At 39.9% G+C, this 14,450-nt stretch overlaps 1 protein-coding gene across 4 annotated transcripts in view; it reads right to left on the bottom strand.

The window, feature by feature from the left end:
• SSBP2 (single stranded DNA binding protein 2) overlaps nt 1-10,881 on the bottom strand; it is a 142,837-nt gene extending 131,956 nt beyond the window's left edge. For all 4 annotated transcript variants that reach the window (XM_083357252.1, XM_083357250.1, XM_083357253.1 and 1 more), the window contains exon 1: nt 10,805-10,881. In XM_083357252.1, coding sequence (XP_083213378.1) covers nt 10,805-10,863 — 59 coding nt within the window. In that variant the 5' untranslated portion in view covers nt 10,864-10,881. The remainder of the gene's footprint in view (nt 1-10,804) is intronic.
• Nucleotides 10,882-14,450: the final 3,569 nt, after the last annotated feature.

Genomic DNA, 14,450 nt, shown 5'->3' with positions numbered 1-14,450 from the left:
AACTAATAACAATAGGTAGAACAACCAGCCACAGAATTGGCAAGGAAGATATTAAAATCATGGGTAGCTTCTGCCTTTTAAGATCAGTCATCAACTATAAAGGAACAAGTAGTCAAGAAATATGCCACAGATTAGCATTTAGTAGAGCAGCCATGAAGGAAATCTTGGAAAAGATATTCAAATATTATGATGTGTACATAGTACAAAGATCAAAATTGTGCACATAGTATTCCATGTGATACTCTATGGAAATGAAAGTTGGACTCTGAATAAGCAGAATATAATTGTTAGCAATGGGTTTTAAGTACTTCTTGACTTAAAAACTGACACACAAACATATGTACGGTACATTTAAGATCATTTTTTATTTTTTTCATTCCATTCATTTAACTTCATTTCAGTATTCCATATTCCTGTAAATACAAATGCTTTTACATAAAAGGTTTTATAAAAAATGATTACTACTAAGATTATTTTACTAAAATCTAAAGAAGGCTTTAGTAATTATCTACACATTCCCCTGTGAACCTGAGTTGTGGTTAGTTTGTGACTTAAGCTGAAACCAACTCAGAAAATTTAATGGTGTTCTCCTTGTCACAATGAATATAATTTTAAGGGGAAAATTACTAACATGCTGAATAAAGTATAATCATAGCAAACAAAGAATAAATCAGCAGAGATTCTCAGGCATCCAGGTCATAGTTGTCCCAAAGCTGCTTTTTCAAGAGACAACTGAACTTTCTTGTTTTTCTTTGAAGATGTTTCACTTCTTATCCAAGAAGCTTCTTCAGCTCTGACTGGATGGTGGGGAATGGAAGGATTTATACTCCTTGTAGACAGCTGGTCATTTGCATTCTTTTAGAGAGTTGTTGAGGCCACTTGGAGGTTTGTCTGTGTCCTCAGGGTCACCTGAGTAGTGCAAAAGGATGTGGAACTTTCTTGGAACTGCACCTTGCTCTTGGAAAAAGCACCTTTGGGATAACCATACCTGGATTACCGAGAATCTCCATTGAGATTTAGTATGCACTTTGGGATGAACACCCTTCGAATGGTGCGGGAGTATAAACGGATTTTTAGAAAAACTGGAGACTACAGGAACCATTTGTGCTTCAGTTTGAGATGCATACCACACAGACTCATCCCCAACAGCCTGCACTTATGTTCAACAGTGAAGGGACACAAGCAGAAAACATCCTGCAGAAAGTACAGCTCCACAACAGTCTTTACAGCAGTTCCAAGGTGGCTCCACACCCATTTGCACTACTCAGGTAACCCTGTGGACACAGAAAAACTTCCAAGTGGCCTCAACAACTCTCTAAAAGAATGCAAATAGACTACTACAACCACATGGAATTAGCGTAGCACAAAAGCCAACTAAAGCAGTTCAAAATATCCTAAACAAACCAAAACACCTAGCAACCCCAGAAGAAAACACAGGAGTCATCTACAACATACAATGTAAGAACTACAAAAACCACTATGTGGGATAAATAGGCAGAAGACTGGCAGAATGCATCCATGAACACCAACTGGCCATCAAAAGGCATGACAAAAATTCTTTAATTTCACAACAGATAGACAGATTTAACCAGTTTCAATTAGGAAAATGTGACAATCTAGACCAGGCCAAATCCAAAAATGCCAGGGAATTTCTAGAAGCCTGGCATGCTGACAAATCAGCCATCAATAGACACATAGACATTAACAACATCTACAGACTATGCAAAAGAGACAATCAACCAAACCAAAAGAGAAAAAGACTCCAGCATCTCTCCACCAGTAATCAGCACTCAGATCACCATAGATTAACTCCAAGGTCAACTTCATACCAACAATCAAATAAGCAATACCCCAATCTAGAAACTGCCAAAGAACTATTAGCAAATAGCCCTGTGTTATATGTTAATTGTTAATATTAGTATTAAGAGTTGGAAGAATGTTAACCGCTGTATGAGGTAAATACTATGACAGGAATACACGCGGTAGCTTTTGACAGCTGTCAAAAGCTGCCGCCAGCGAAGGCGCAGGCACAGCAAGCTGACAGCTCTCCGCTGTCAGCACAGCTCTCCACCACGCATGCGCAAACCGCCACGAGGACGCAAAGCTGTCAAAACACACACCACAGCCGATTGGCTCAGCAATCCCGGCGGGAGAAGAACGAGCAGCGGATTGGTGCAGCCAGCTGGCTGCCGGCTATAAAAGAGCAGAAGTGGAGCACCTGAGTGTTCGGTACCTCAATAAACTGTTAGACCAAGCCAGCTGTCTCCGAGTGGTTCTTGAGCCACTTCAGCCCAACCAAAGAATCCCTAAGACCACCCCACACACACTGACAGGTAAGACACCAGAATATAAACCGACAGCAAACATCACTCCTTACTAGCACTGATGATGTTACCTAGTTAGGGTAATAAAACAAGCTCAGAGAGCACCAAGGACCCCTCATTCAAAGATATGCATATATTTGACTCTGAAAAACTAATATATTCAGTTTTTTATGACTGTAGTTTTTATAGTTAATTACAGGAACACAAAAACTACATCACTAATTGTAAGGCTGGAATTCCATTAACATTACATGTAATCCTCAATTTAGCACCAAGACTAAGCCAGAATTACAGTTGTAAGTTGTGCAGGTCATTAAGAGGGTCACCACATGACAACACCTGGTTTTACTACGTTTTCTGCAGTGGTCTTAAAGCAATATAGGTGGTTGTAAAATGAATGCCATGGTCATTAAGCAAATCCATTGTCTGGAAAAGGTGTATTTTACCAGAAGTAAACTCTGGTTTCTGGCAAAAAAAGCCATTGTAAATTGTATTCACATGATCATGGGATGCTTCAAACAGCTCTAAATGTAGGCCAGTTGCTGAGTGTGCAAAATACGGAGGGGGGCATCATAACTTCAAATCTGGGGTTTTAAGTAGCTCTGTGGAGGTCCATTGAACAGTTGCTAGGAGACTGGTCAAAAGTCCAGGACTACCTGTAAATTACACAGGTAGTTCTCATCTTGTTCAGTAAGTGAAATTCTGATGGTACTGAATGGCTGGTACTTATGACTGTTCCTTAAAGTTCCGGTCATTGCAGCCCCTCACCATGGTCACAAGATCATAATTTGGGCATTTGGCAACTAGCTGATATGTGCAATAGTTGCCGTATCTCAGTCACATTATTGCCATTTGTAATCTTCCCTCTTGGTTTCCTACAAATAAAATCAAAGGGTAAGTCACTCTGTTAAATCCCCCTGGCCTTCCTGTGCTGAACCCATGCTATGCCATCCATCCCAATATTTTTTCACCTGCACTGTGCTTCTCCCCAACTCACGCATAGCCTGTGCCAGCCTTTCTAGGTGCTCATATTTGATTCTAATTAAATAACAATAACATAATTAAATAACATTTCCAAGAAAAGTATTTCACATTAATCTAATCTAATCCCAAAAGCCTTTTATTTCCCAATTTTGTGTACAGTTTCATATGTGAGACCTACGGCTGACATAGTCAGGGGCCTCACTGCAAATTAGTTTCAGCTATGCACAGATGTCAACCAGTTTTCATCATGAGAAAGAAGCAACTCTCAATTCATTAAGATAAAAAAGAAGATAAATACAAGTTTTGAAACTGATATATAGGACTAAAATCATAGAACAGGCAGTCACCAATTTTCTTAGTATTAAAGGTCTTCTATTATGAAAAGTTTAGTTCCTAGAAACTGCCAAATATTTGCTTCCCAGAAAAGTCCTGCTCCCATTTCGATCCTTAATGGGCCAAAAAAGAAATTCTGAGGGAAAAAACAAAAACTACCCTATTATCAGAATGCATCCTGCTGAGCAAGTTATATTTGTGTTAAAGAAAAGTTGCCAATCCCTGACTTAGAATGATGCATGAAGAACCCAGTTACTACCTTGTTTGTTAGTGAACTGTACATCTTCCCCAATTTCTTTTGTGTTAAAACTACAAAAACAGAACAAATGCTCATTAAATAAGAATGAAACCAAGGCTTTAACTATTCAAAAGACGTGTCATGCTATACCAGGGGTGTCAAACTGCCAGCCTGCGAGCCGGATGTGTCATGACGAAATCATGCCCACCCCATTGCCAACAATGGAGAAAAACTTCTGATACGTCACGCGATGTCACGTGATGTTGCAAGTTTGACATGTCTGTGCTATATAATAACTGTACTTAATTTAAAAATGAGTAAAGCACTTGAAGTAAGGTTAAAATTTAAATTCCTAAATAATCTTCTAAAACTTCTAGAATTAAATGCTTGTTCAAATACAGAAAGTGATATAGTTTTTATAGTTATATAATTGACAGAATCAGAACATACTTTAAGTAAGTTCAGGACAGTGTCATAAGAAACTTCATGACTACATGAGCTTCAGCCAACACAATATGCATTCAGCCACATAAAGGAATTTATTTTATTTATTTATTTTAATTCCATTTATATCCCGCCCTTCTCCGAAGACTCAGGGCGGCTTACAAGCTTACTGCTGGAGATCTTCAAACAGTGGCTACACGATCACATTCTGAGATGCTCTAGCACAGGGGTGTCAAACTGCCGGCCCATAGCCCAGTTGCATCATACAGAGGCCACGCCCATCCCACCTCCAGCAATGCAAAAAAAGTCATGATACGTCACATGATGCGGCGAGTTTGACACCCGTGCTCTAGCAGATCCTGCATTGAGCAGGGGTAACATATTCCAACTCTATTTTTCTATGATGGAAAAAGTGTGTTCTTTTAACCTTTCTGTATCATATTTATCATTAGGAAAGTACACAATATCAATTGCATCTGTTGCCTTGTTTATTTATAAACTACTAGTATGTTTACAAAACAAAAATCTTCAAATACTAGTTTTTCAGAAAAAAAATTCCGTTCAAAAAGGAGCCATTACATACATGACTACATGACTCAGTTACACATTTTAAGCATCTTATGTTCAAAAGTTTGATGTCCATTGCAGAACATTTCTGGGCAAAACATATTCTGATTATCTCCCAAAATATATTAATCTGGTCATTATGAAAAGAGGTTGTCCTTTTTCACAGCTGCTTTGGAAGAGAACATGTTTTGCAAAATTTAAGATGTGCCCAGACTAAATTGGACCTTTTTTGGCATCTGGCCATGTTTGCAATACAATGAATCATCTCCTGTTCTAAAAGAACCACTTCTAAAAAAAATAATCCACCTTCAGAACAGACAGATCAGAAAGTTATGGAAGAAAAAAGAGAACATTTCAGAGAATGAATTTTGGAATTTTTCATATGAGCACACTGCATTCTCAACTATTAAGCTCCCTAAACTTGTTCTTTAAAAAATATTTGTATTTAATAGAGATACAACAATGTTCTATTGAATTAACTGTAAAATATATTTTGAGAAATATACAGAGGACAAAAACAGTTTTAACTGGCTTTCATTACAAATGCTTATTCCTCATCTCACTAAGAATACTGATCATTTGATTGGTATTTAAAAAGAAACCTGAATTTCTGGTACAATTTAAATAACCTAAGAACGTGAGCTTACTTTCTTATTTCACTCTGAATCTTGTTCTTTCTCATAAAACCTTCAAGCTTTTCTGTGTTCTCAAAAGAAAGCATTTTGAATGCATCAAATCCTTAACGCTACAGTCATTAAAAGAGAGAGAAAAGTCACAAAAGCCCAATACAAATATTCTTCATCCTTATCAATAGCAACCAATGTTGCTTTTAAGTTATAGAGACTTCCTAACATGTCAATACCCTTTTCTTGACAGCAATTCAGAACCAGTTTGCTGTTCCTGTTTCTGGAATTTTTTACAACTAAGTGTAGCTTTCAGCCTGCATTTGTATCCAAGTACTAACTAGATGCGATCCTGCTTAACTTCCCTGCTCAGGCAAGGTAATATGCTGCCTATTTTAAATTCTCTGAACAGAGCCTGCACCATTTCAAAATGAATGTTTAGTGATACAAATAAATATGTTGCCTCACACATTTTATCCATAATGACTTTTTTTCCTTATTTTAAGCATTTTTCTCTGTATTGGAAGAAAAGGCACTTCCAAGTCAATGGAATTTTGGAAATGAAAGTTAAATCCCATAATGGTGTACTTCCACAAGACACCGTCTTCATTTCATGATACATCACTTAACAATTTAAAGAAAAATTAACTTTGTGAGTTAATTTTATATTTTAAAAATGTATCTACTTTTTCTTTTCAGAGTTGGCATATTTTGTTTAGAATAGTCAAAATTAAAGCTGCTAGAACCATAATTAAACTAAATAAAGTTTCCAAAATCCCAATTGACACTTGAATGTTAAGCCATTCTCTGTGGCATTTTTATGCACCTCTAACTGATCATGAGATGTTTATGTTTATCTCCAGAAAACCCATGTAATATAGTGGTTACCATAGGAGCACTGGAACTTAGGTTCTAGACCAGCAGCTCCCAAACTTTTCTATACCCCGCACCTCTAGAACACTTCTGATATAGTCTCGCACCCCTTACAAATTTTCGAAATAATGGCAACGAATTATGCATTTAATTTTGAAAACCCGTTTTCACACCCCCTGGAATATCATCTTGCACCCCTGGTTGGGAACCCCTGTTCTAGACCAACCTCAGCCAAAGAAGACTACTGGATGTCTCTCGATCTCTCAGTGTCTGTCTGCTCACAAGGTTGTTGTTATGGAAAAAATAAAGAACAGTGAACACTAGGTATGTTACATTGAACTCCTGAATCAAAGATGGGAAATATATCTAATAAGCAAGTCCTTTCTCTGTCATTGTCCCTTAGAACGACCACAATTACCTCATAAACCTTAACTACTGTTTCTATAAAACAGGGAATTATAGTTATCACAATCTAAACAAGAAAGTATTTTTACATTAATTACAAACCTGAATTTGCTTGTTTTAGTAATGAAAATGTCTGGCTTTGAATAAGGACCAATGATTAATTGAAGTCGTATTTACTTAATCTGAGCATGGAGAAATAGAAAGGCAAAAACAGCCCGCATGAGCATACAGACAATGCTTCTGCATTTCTTAAACTATGTTCCCTGTGGCCGAATTTTCATTTATTTGATTAGCAGTCAAGAGTCCTTTCCATAGGCCTCCTACACAAAACCTAATCTAAGTATTTATTAAAATGAATCAGATCTTTTAAAACATTTTTATAGGAATTTGGCAGCAATCTTAAGGTTTTTGTGAAAGACACAAATTACAGCAAACCCTCAATTTAATAGACCCCCATTCAGCCAACCTTTGATACAGCAGATCAAATTTGTGCTGACCGATCTCTGAAATAATGGACAAGTTCATTGCAACTATTGTATTGAAGTATAGACATCTGTGAAAATTTTATCTTAAGTTTACAACCTCTGCAGGTGTTCCTAGGAGAAGAGTTATTTGAAGCTCTCATGGATCTTTTGGGGCTGCTCTCTTGAAGTTAGATGACTCCTCCGCTTAGTATTCTCCAACACACTAAATTCCTTCATTGAATCTATAACATTGCCAGAACAATGCTAGCATGAATTGTAGCAAGAAATCAGAAAACACATATGGAATGCTTTAGACATAAAGTTACATTGACTGCATCTTTAATTCATCCTTTAAACCAGGAGTGTCAAACTCCCAGCCCACGGGCCAGTTGCGTCATCCAGAAGCCATGCCCACCCCAATTTTGCAATGGCAAAATTGTCCTGATACATTGTGTGACGTCATGTGACATCGCGAGTTTGACATGTCTGGTTTAAACATACAATCTTAACCATAAACAGATAAGTCTTCATCATCAACAGGTTCACAACATGAGCATATAGTCTTAGATCACAGATTCACATTGTAGAACTGTCCTTGTCTATATAATTGTTACAGTATGTATTAGTTTACCAAAGCTGGACTAGCCAAAATGTATTATTATTATTATTATTTTTAACATAAATTCTTTAGCATTTAAACAGCTATGCTAGAATCACAAAAATAATTATGTACCCACAAGATATATTAAAACTGAGATTTATTTCTGCATGAACATGCTTAAAGTTGTATAATTACCCTTTTAATAATGGATCTGCTTAAATAAATATAACCTCTATAGACAATGGACGTTAATCCTTAAAACAGACTAGTTGCCACCATTATATATAGCCTGTGCCTATTTACATAAAAAAATTTCAAGAAATATGAAGCCACAGCATTTTTTCTAACATTTTTTTTAAAAAAATGTTAACCAGAATGTACCATTTTTCAATGCTTAATTATATCTAAAGTATTGGAAATGCTCAGGTCATGCATGTATAAAAAGATTAGAATATTATATTATATTCCTTCCTCTGAACTCCACAAATTCTGAAGAAAGAACTTTGGCCCTAAGAGGGGGAGGAAAGACATATTGAAAAAAATGTGATAATAAAACAACAGTTTTATATAAATGATTTAATAACAATATACTTTACTGTTTATATTATTCAATTTGACAGACTCAAGCATAACCTCCAATTCTAAGTTGCTTATATCAGAGTATTTCTGATTTATCATTTTAAAATATTGTATAAATTCAGGAGAAAAAGCCCTACCAGACAGTATAGCAAACTGTAAATAATGGGGCGAAGAATGTATTTAGATCAAACAGCACCATCTAGCAGTTCCCCTAACTTCACACCAAAGGGTATTCCTTACTTGATAGTAGCTCAACATACCCTATATACTGATAAAGTCCTACAATATTTCAGACGTGTAGACTTTTTAAGAATTCCAATACAATAAAAGTTCTATATAAAGAATTACCCAAAATGGTAATTTAATATTTGTTTTCAATCAGGCTTTCATTAACTAAAGTTAATGCAAATTTATGAATTGTCAAAAACACATAACAATCAGTAGGCTACATAGTTTTATCCCAAAAAATACGAATTTATTACTTATACAGTATTGTAAACTTATTTAGCTTTATGTGATTCACTGTTTCAAATTTTAAACATCCATTAATTTGTTTCAAATTTAGTTTTCAGTCCCTATCTTTGTATTCTTTCTATGCCAATATCAAATATTGGACAAATCACTTGGCGTACTTCTTTGTTTTTAGAATCAGGAAGTAACTATCCTTTTCAGAATGCTATAAGGGAGAAAATCTTTAGGTGAAGATTCAATGCAAAGTTCCTCAAGAGAAACTGCTCAATCTTACTTTGCACATTCATTTTCATGTTGTGTAAAAGTTCCAAAGTTACATAAGTGACATTTTAAAAAATCATAGATATCAAAACCATTTCTGTAAACATGTCCATAACTCAAACACTTCACCCTGCATCTAATACACTACTTTACTAAAGTCTGCTCAGAAGAAAAGAAAATATGCAATAAATAATTTCTGATTCTGCTGGGCATATGCTAACAAAAAAGAAAGAGGGAAAAAAATCCTTCATAATCAACTCTGTTCTATGTTCTACTATTTTCAGTGAGGAAAATGAAAGTTGTAACTACAACTGACAACAATGTGAAAACTGAAACTTGTAACAGGACTTTTTAATTCACAAGTAAACAACATAAAAAAACAATCTTTTATAGTTGCTTACTTGTAATGTGTTATCACTACTTTCTAATCTAATCGTTTGGCTGTACTTTTTCTTATGTTAACAATCAAAAATTATAGCAAATAGCAAATGATTATTAGCAAAATTATCTAAATATTTTTTCATATTTTCCATGAGATTTCATGCTTAGTTTAAAAGTTTTGATGGCCGTTTTTTTTGGTAACTGAGGAAATAATTATTGCATTGAAATTAAGTAGCTTTCTGTAAATGGAGAATGGATCTTTTATCAATATTGTAAAGGACTTCCAATTCACTACTGTTATAAACACGTCTACCACGCCAGGATTATCTCCAAATCCTCTCCAAGCCCAGACCCAACTGCTTATTAAAAAAAAAATCTTCTTTCACTTTACAGTTCGATTTCACATTTTCCCTCAACAATCGCGATTTCACCAACAAGCCCTTCCTGTATACCAGGTCCTTGAAAGACAGAAACTACTAACTACTTCGTCGTATTTTTGAAATGCGTGCAGCACCTATCCCTTAGAGACCCAAAGGAAGAGCTGCAGATCTGTGCAAAAAGGTAAGGAGTGAAAAAGACCCTAGATCTTCGGTGGGGGGGAAAGCGGGAGAAGAGAGTTGAATGTCGCGGAGTTGGGGTTTTTTGTTTCTTTCCCTCCAGCGGAAGCTTCACACGAGCACACGGCAGACTCTTTTGTTACCAAAGTTACTCCAACACCATTTTCCTCCCCCTCCCCCAAAGTGACACCATAAAACACGGAGGCGAAGGCAGGGAGAAACAAAACCAAAACACTGGGAGAGGACCCGGAGCCTCCGCGCTAATCCGACCCTGCCCTCGCGTGGAGCCAGGCACCACGCCGTCTGTCGGAATCACTTTCTCCCCTCAGACCCGGCTATAGTCTCCTCGCCATCTGCAGCACAAGGAAAGCGCAGTAGACACGTCCCGTCTTGTCCTGCTCCCAGCCCACGCGGGAAAGAGCGTCCGAGACCCACTCCGCCGCCTCCCGAACCAGGTCCGGCGCACTTCTCTTCCCCGGGCTCGGAAGCGTGGCGCGTACCCTCCACTCTACACCCCGACTTGTAGCTTTGCCCCCCTCCGCCTCTTCGATCTCCTCTTCTTTCCCGCGCCGGGGTGAAGCTCCCCGGTCTCGAGCGAGGCCCCCCTCTCTCATAAGCGGTAAAGTTACTTTGTGCGGGGCGTACGCGCGCCCACCTCCCCGCCCAGTCAGGCTGTGCGGTCCAGCGGGCTGTACTCACTTCTCTCTGGCCTGGCTGTCGGACGGGACGCTGCTGTTGCTCTTGCCTTTGCCGTACATGCCTGCAGAGAGCTCCGACTGTCACGCACCTGTCAACCCATCACAGCCTCCCCAGGAACAGCCCAGTCACCATGGAGACGCTGCCACACACACACACGCCATTGGCCCGCTGCGAGCTCGGACACACCTCCGCCCTGTGATTGACACGCAGAGACCAGGACAGGCTGCTCTCTCTCCTCCTCTCCGCTGGCTGCCTCCCCCCACCAGCCTCCGGCTCCTCCTCCCCCTCCCGCTCTCCCTTCCCCGGCGCAAGGGGGAATTAGAAACGGTTCTAGAAGGATTTTAAACAACTGGCTGTTCCGTGCGCTTGTCTCTCCGCCCTCCGCCGCTGCCAGAGACGAAGACTACTGAGGAGAGACGGAAACTGCGGACTGGACTCCATCGCCCGCACCACCCAGGACGACTGGGGATTTTTCGTCCGTTTCGCGCGCCTTCGTCACCCTCTTCGCCATGCAACCTCGCAACCCGCTTAGCCAGCAAGATGCTCCTTTCGACAGACCTCGCTCCCTCCGTCTTTTCCGAGCAGAATGGTTACCAGCCGCTGCTGAATCCCCCCCAATAAGTCAGAGCGCGATTATTCAGAGACCTGGAGTCTCTCTCACCACGCTGGGGACACGCCCGCCCCCCCCCCCTTCGCGAGCCCAGCGTTCCCAGGGCCGGACGAGTCCCCCACCCGTCCATCCGTCAGTCAAGCGGCACCAGCCTCCTGCCCTGTGCCGGTGGTGCCTTTCTGACCCAGTTCCTACACCGAGAGGCGTTTTTTCAAGCCAACTTCCACACAGCCAGTGACACGTCCTACAAATATTTGCAAGAGTGACTATGCCCCTCAGTCTCCAACCGTCGGCACAACCATTTTCAGGCCAGCGGAAATTGCAGAGTTGGTTACCAAATGTACAGAGATGTTTTTTTTTAAAAAAAAAACATTATAGCAAGTCTCTGGAAACGGTACTAAGAAAGGCTTTTCATTTTGCAGACTGGATCCCCCTGAAATCTAGAGATCCAGAACCACAGAGGGAATTTCAGGATGAAGCCATATTAGACAGTTGTCCCATGTCCTTTGTATACTTTCATGGAGGCCCAGTTGACATCACTGTCTATGTATTATTCTTCCATGTTTTCCTGCTGATTCTTTTCCCTTTCTTACTGCAGAAATCAACTAAGAAGGAAAAGACAGACTACCAGCACAGTGATTGGAAGTTCTAGGAACCATCAGTCTGGAACCATCTTCTGAATCTTTCGTGATGCACTTGATTCAAATTGTGCAGCAGTGGTGTATTATGTCATGATAAATGCATCTTAAAACTACTGCTGATTGCATTACAAACATCAATAATATTTGGGAATTCAGTTTTTGCCTTCTTAAAAGTCTGATCAGGCCAGGCCATGTTACCAAACTCAATTCAAAGAAAATAGTTTTCTGTTTTTTGTACACCAGGTCACGGTCTGAGTTTCCATCATTCTTGGTACCACTACCTACAACAGCTTCCTTCTTGGAATCAAGAGGGCACCCTTAAAATAAATAAACCAGAGTCACTTGGTTGAATTCGGCAACTATAAAAATGGAATAAATAAAAAATGAATAAAATAATCTGATTTAATAAATCCCCCCTTGGCCAGCCCCAGTGTTTGTAACAATAAACTGGTTTACAGATGCATGGTGAAGCCCTCGGAAGAAGGCCAACATAGAAGAGCATTTCAGATCATTTTCAGACCAGGATCTGTTATCTAGTTTTTTGACAAACTTTAATGAAGTAAAGGCATGCTTCATAATCATGATTACTTCTGCTTTAATTCAAAAGACTTTTAAACTATGCACCCTAATTTAAATATTTAAAATGTAACTACGCCAGGGAGATGCTAGTAAAAAGAGTAATTCATAAAAAACTAAAGCTGATTTCTGATTTTGGAAACAACACTAAATAAAGTTGTGAAAATAATTAAACTTAGGAAATTCACTAGAACAATGTTTGCTACGTAAATAAGTATGGCTATATGGTGAACATATTTAAATTTAAGTTTTGTGAGGATCTGTAACAGTGATGAACCTTTTAGAGACCGAGTGCCCAAACTGCAACTCAAGACCCACTTATTTATCGCCGGGTGCCAGGTGGGACGTGGCCCACTGGGTGGGTATGGCTGTGGTGGTCATGGCAGACTGGTTGGGTGTGGCCAAAGAGGGCATGGTCACCTCAATGTTGCTCATGGGGAGGGATATTTGTGGGGGCCAGGCAGGGTTGGAAGAGATCCAGGGGGTCTCTAGCAGGTGGGACAGTGGGCAGGAGGCTCATCCTGCAGGGTGAAGTAAGGCGAGGCAGGGCAGGGATGCCATTGCCACAGGGCAAAGCGAGGCAGGGGCTGGGGCAGCTGCTGCCTGACACCATTGGTTCCCGCACACAGAGGCCAAAGAGTGCATGGGGGCTGATGGTGTCCGACAGCAGCCACAGCCTGCCGGCTCCTCGACTGGTGCACTCTGGGGCTCCGCAGCCCACCGCCAGCAGTTCAGAGAAGCCGCCTCTGAGCTGGACAGTGGGCCGACATCTGAGGAGGCGATGCAGTGGGTCATGCCTGGGAAAAGGGAACATGCGAGGCTAGGAGGGATGGGATGGGGGGAGAGGGAAACTAGCTGTACTGGAATGCATCTGGCCACGTGGGACCTCGGGCGGCTGGTTGAAGAGGGATGGTTGCTATCTCTGGGACATGGCACATGTGCCAACAAAGAGGGCTCTGAGTGCCACCTCTGGCATGCGCGTCATAGGTTCACCACCACTGATCTATAATGTCTCTTAAAAATAATATGTGAAAGGAGAAAACTAGCTAAAGATGTAAACGAAACCAGGAGACTGTGAGTTTTAGTCCTGTCTTACCACCTGAAATCCAGGCTGTGCCTTTTGGCTAGTCACTGTCAGTCCACAATGTTAGAGTTGGACAAGAAGCTGGTTGTTTAATTCCTGTCACAACCAATGGATCAACTTTCAGTTTATCAAAAAAAAAGTGGGTCCTGCATTTGTGGAAGAAAAGTTAGGAAGAAAAACATATGTAAAAACATTTTTTTCTAGCAGGCATGTCAAACTTGTGACATTACGCAATGTATCGGAGAGTTTTGCCATTGCTGGCAATGGGGTGGGCACGGCTTCCGGATGATGCATCCGGCCTGTGGGCCGGCAGTTTGACACTGTTCTAGAGTAAAAAGTAGGAATAGATATTAGAAAATGAGTGTGTAAAAACATCTCAGGTTGGAAATTACCTTCCCATTCTCTCACAGGGCAAGCCTGGATTCACACATTTAGTACCATAAACCCTAATGTGATTTGTTTTACTGTGTTGTGTGAACCTAATGTTCTAACCAGCCTAAGTTCCAAGCACTGCAGCAAAAGCAATTCTACATCTGTGTTATGCTGCATATAATTAGTTATAGCAGTAATTCTGCTCTATGGGAAACTTCTCTTAAAAATTGAAACCAGAAACATAAAGGCAACCCCCACAAAGTTACAACCTTAAGTAAAGACATACATCAACCCTAACAACAGCAATGACTTTTTGTTACATTTGTATCCTATCTCTTATGGTGTTGTTTGCTACTTGAGATT

This window comes from Vipera ursinii (assembly GCF_947247035.1).
Source record: "Vipera ursinii genome assembly, chromosome: 2".
Classification (NCBI taxonomy): domain Eukaryota; kingdom Metazoa; phylum Chordata; class Lepidosauria; order Squamata; family Viperidae; genus Vipera; species Vipera ursinii.
This window is presented reverse-complemented; position numbering and strand designations above follow the sequence as displayed.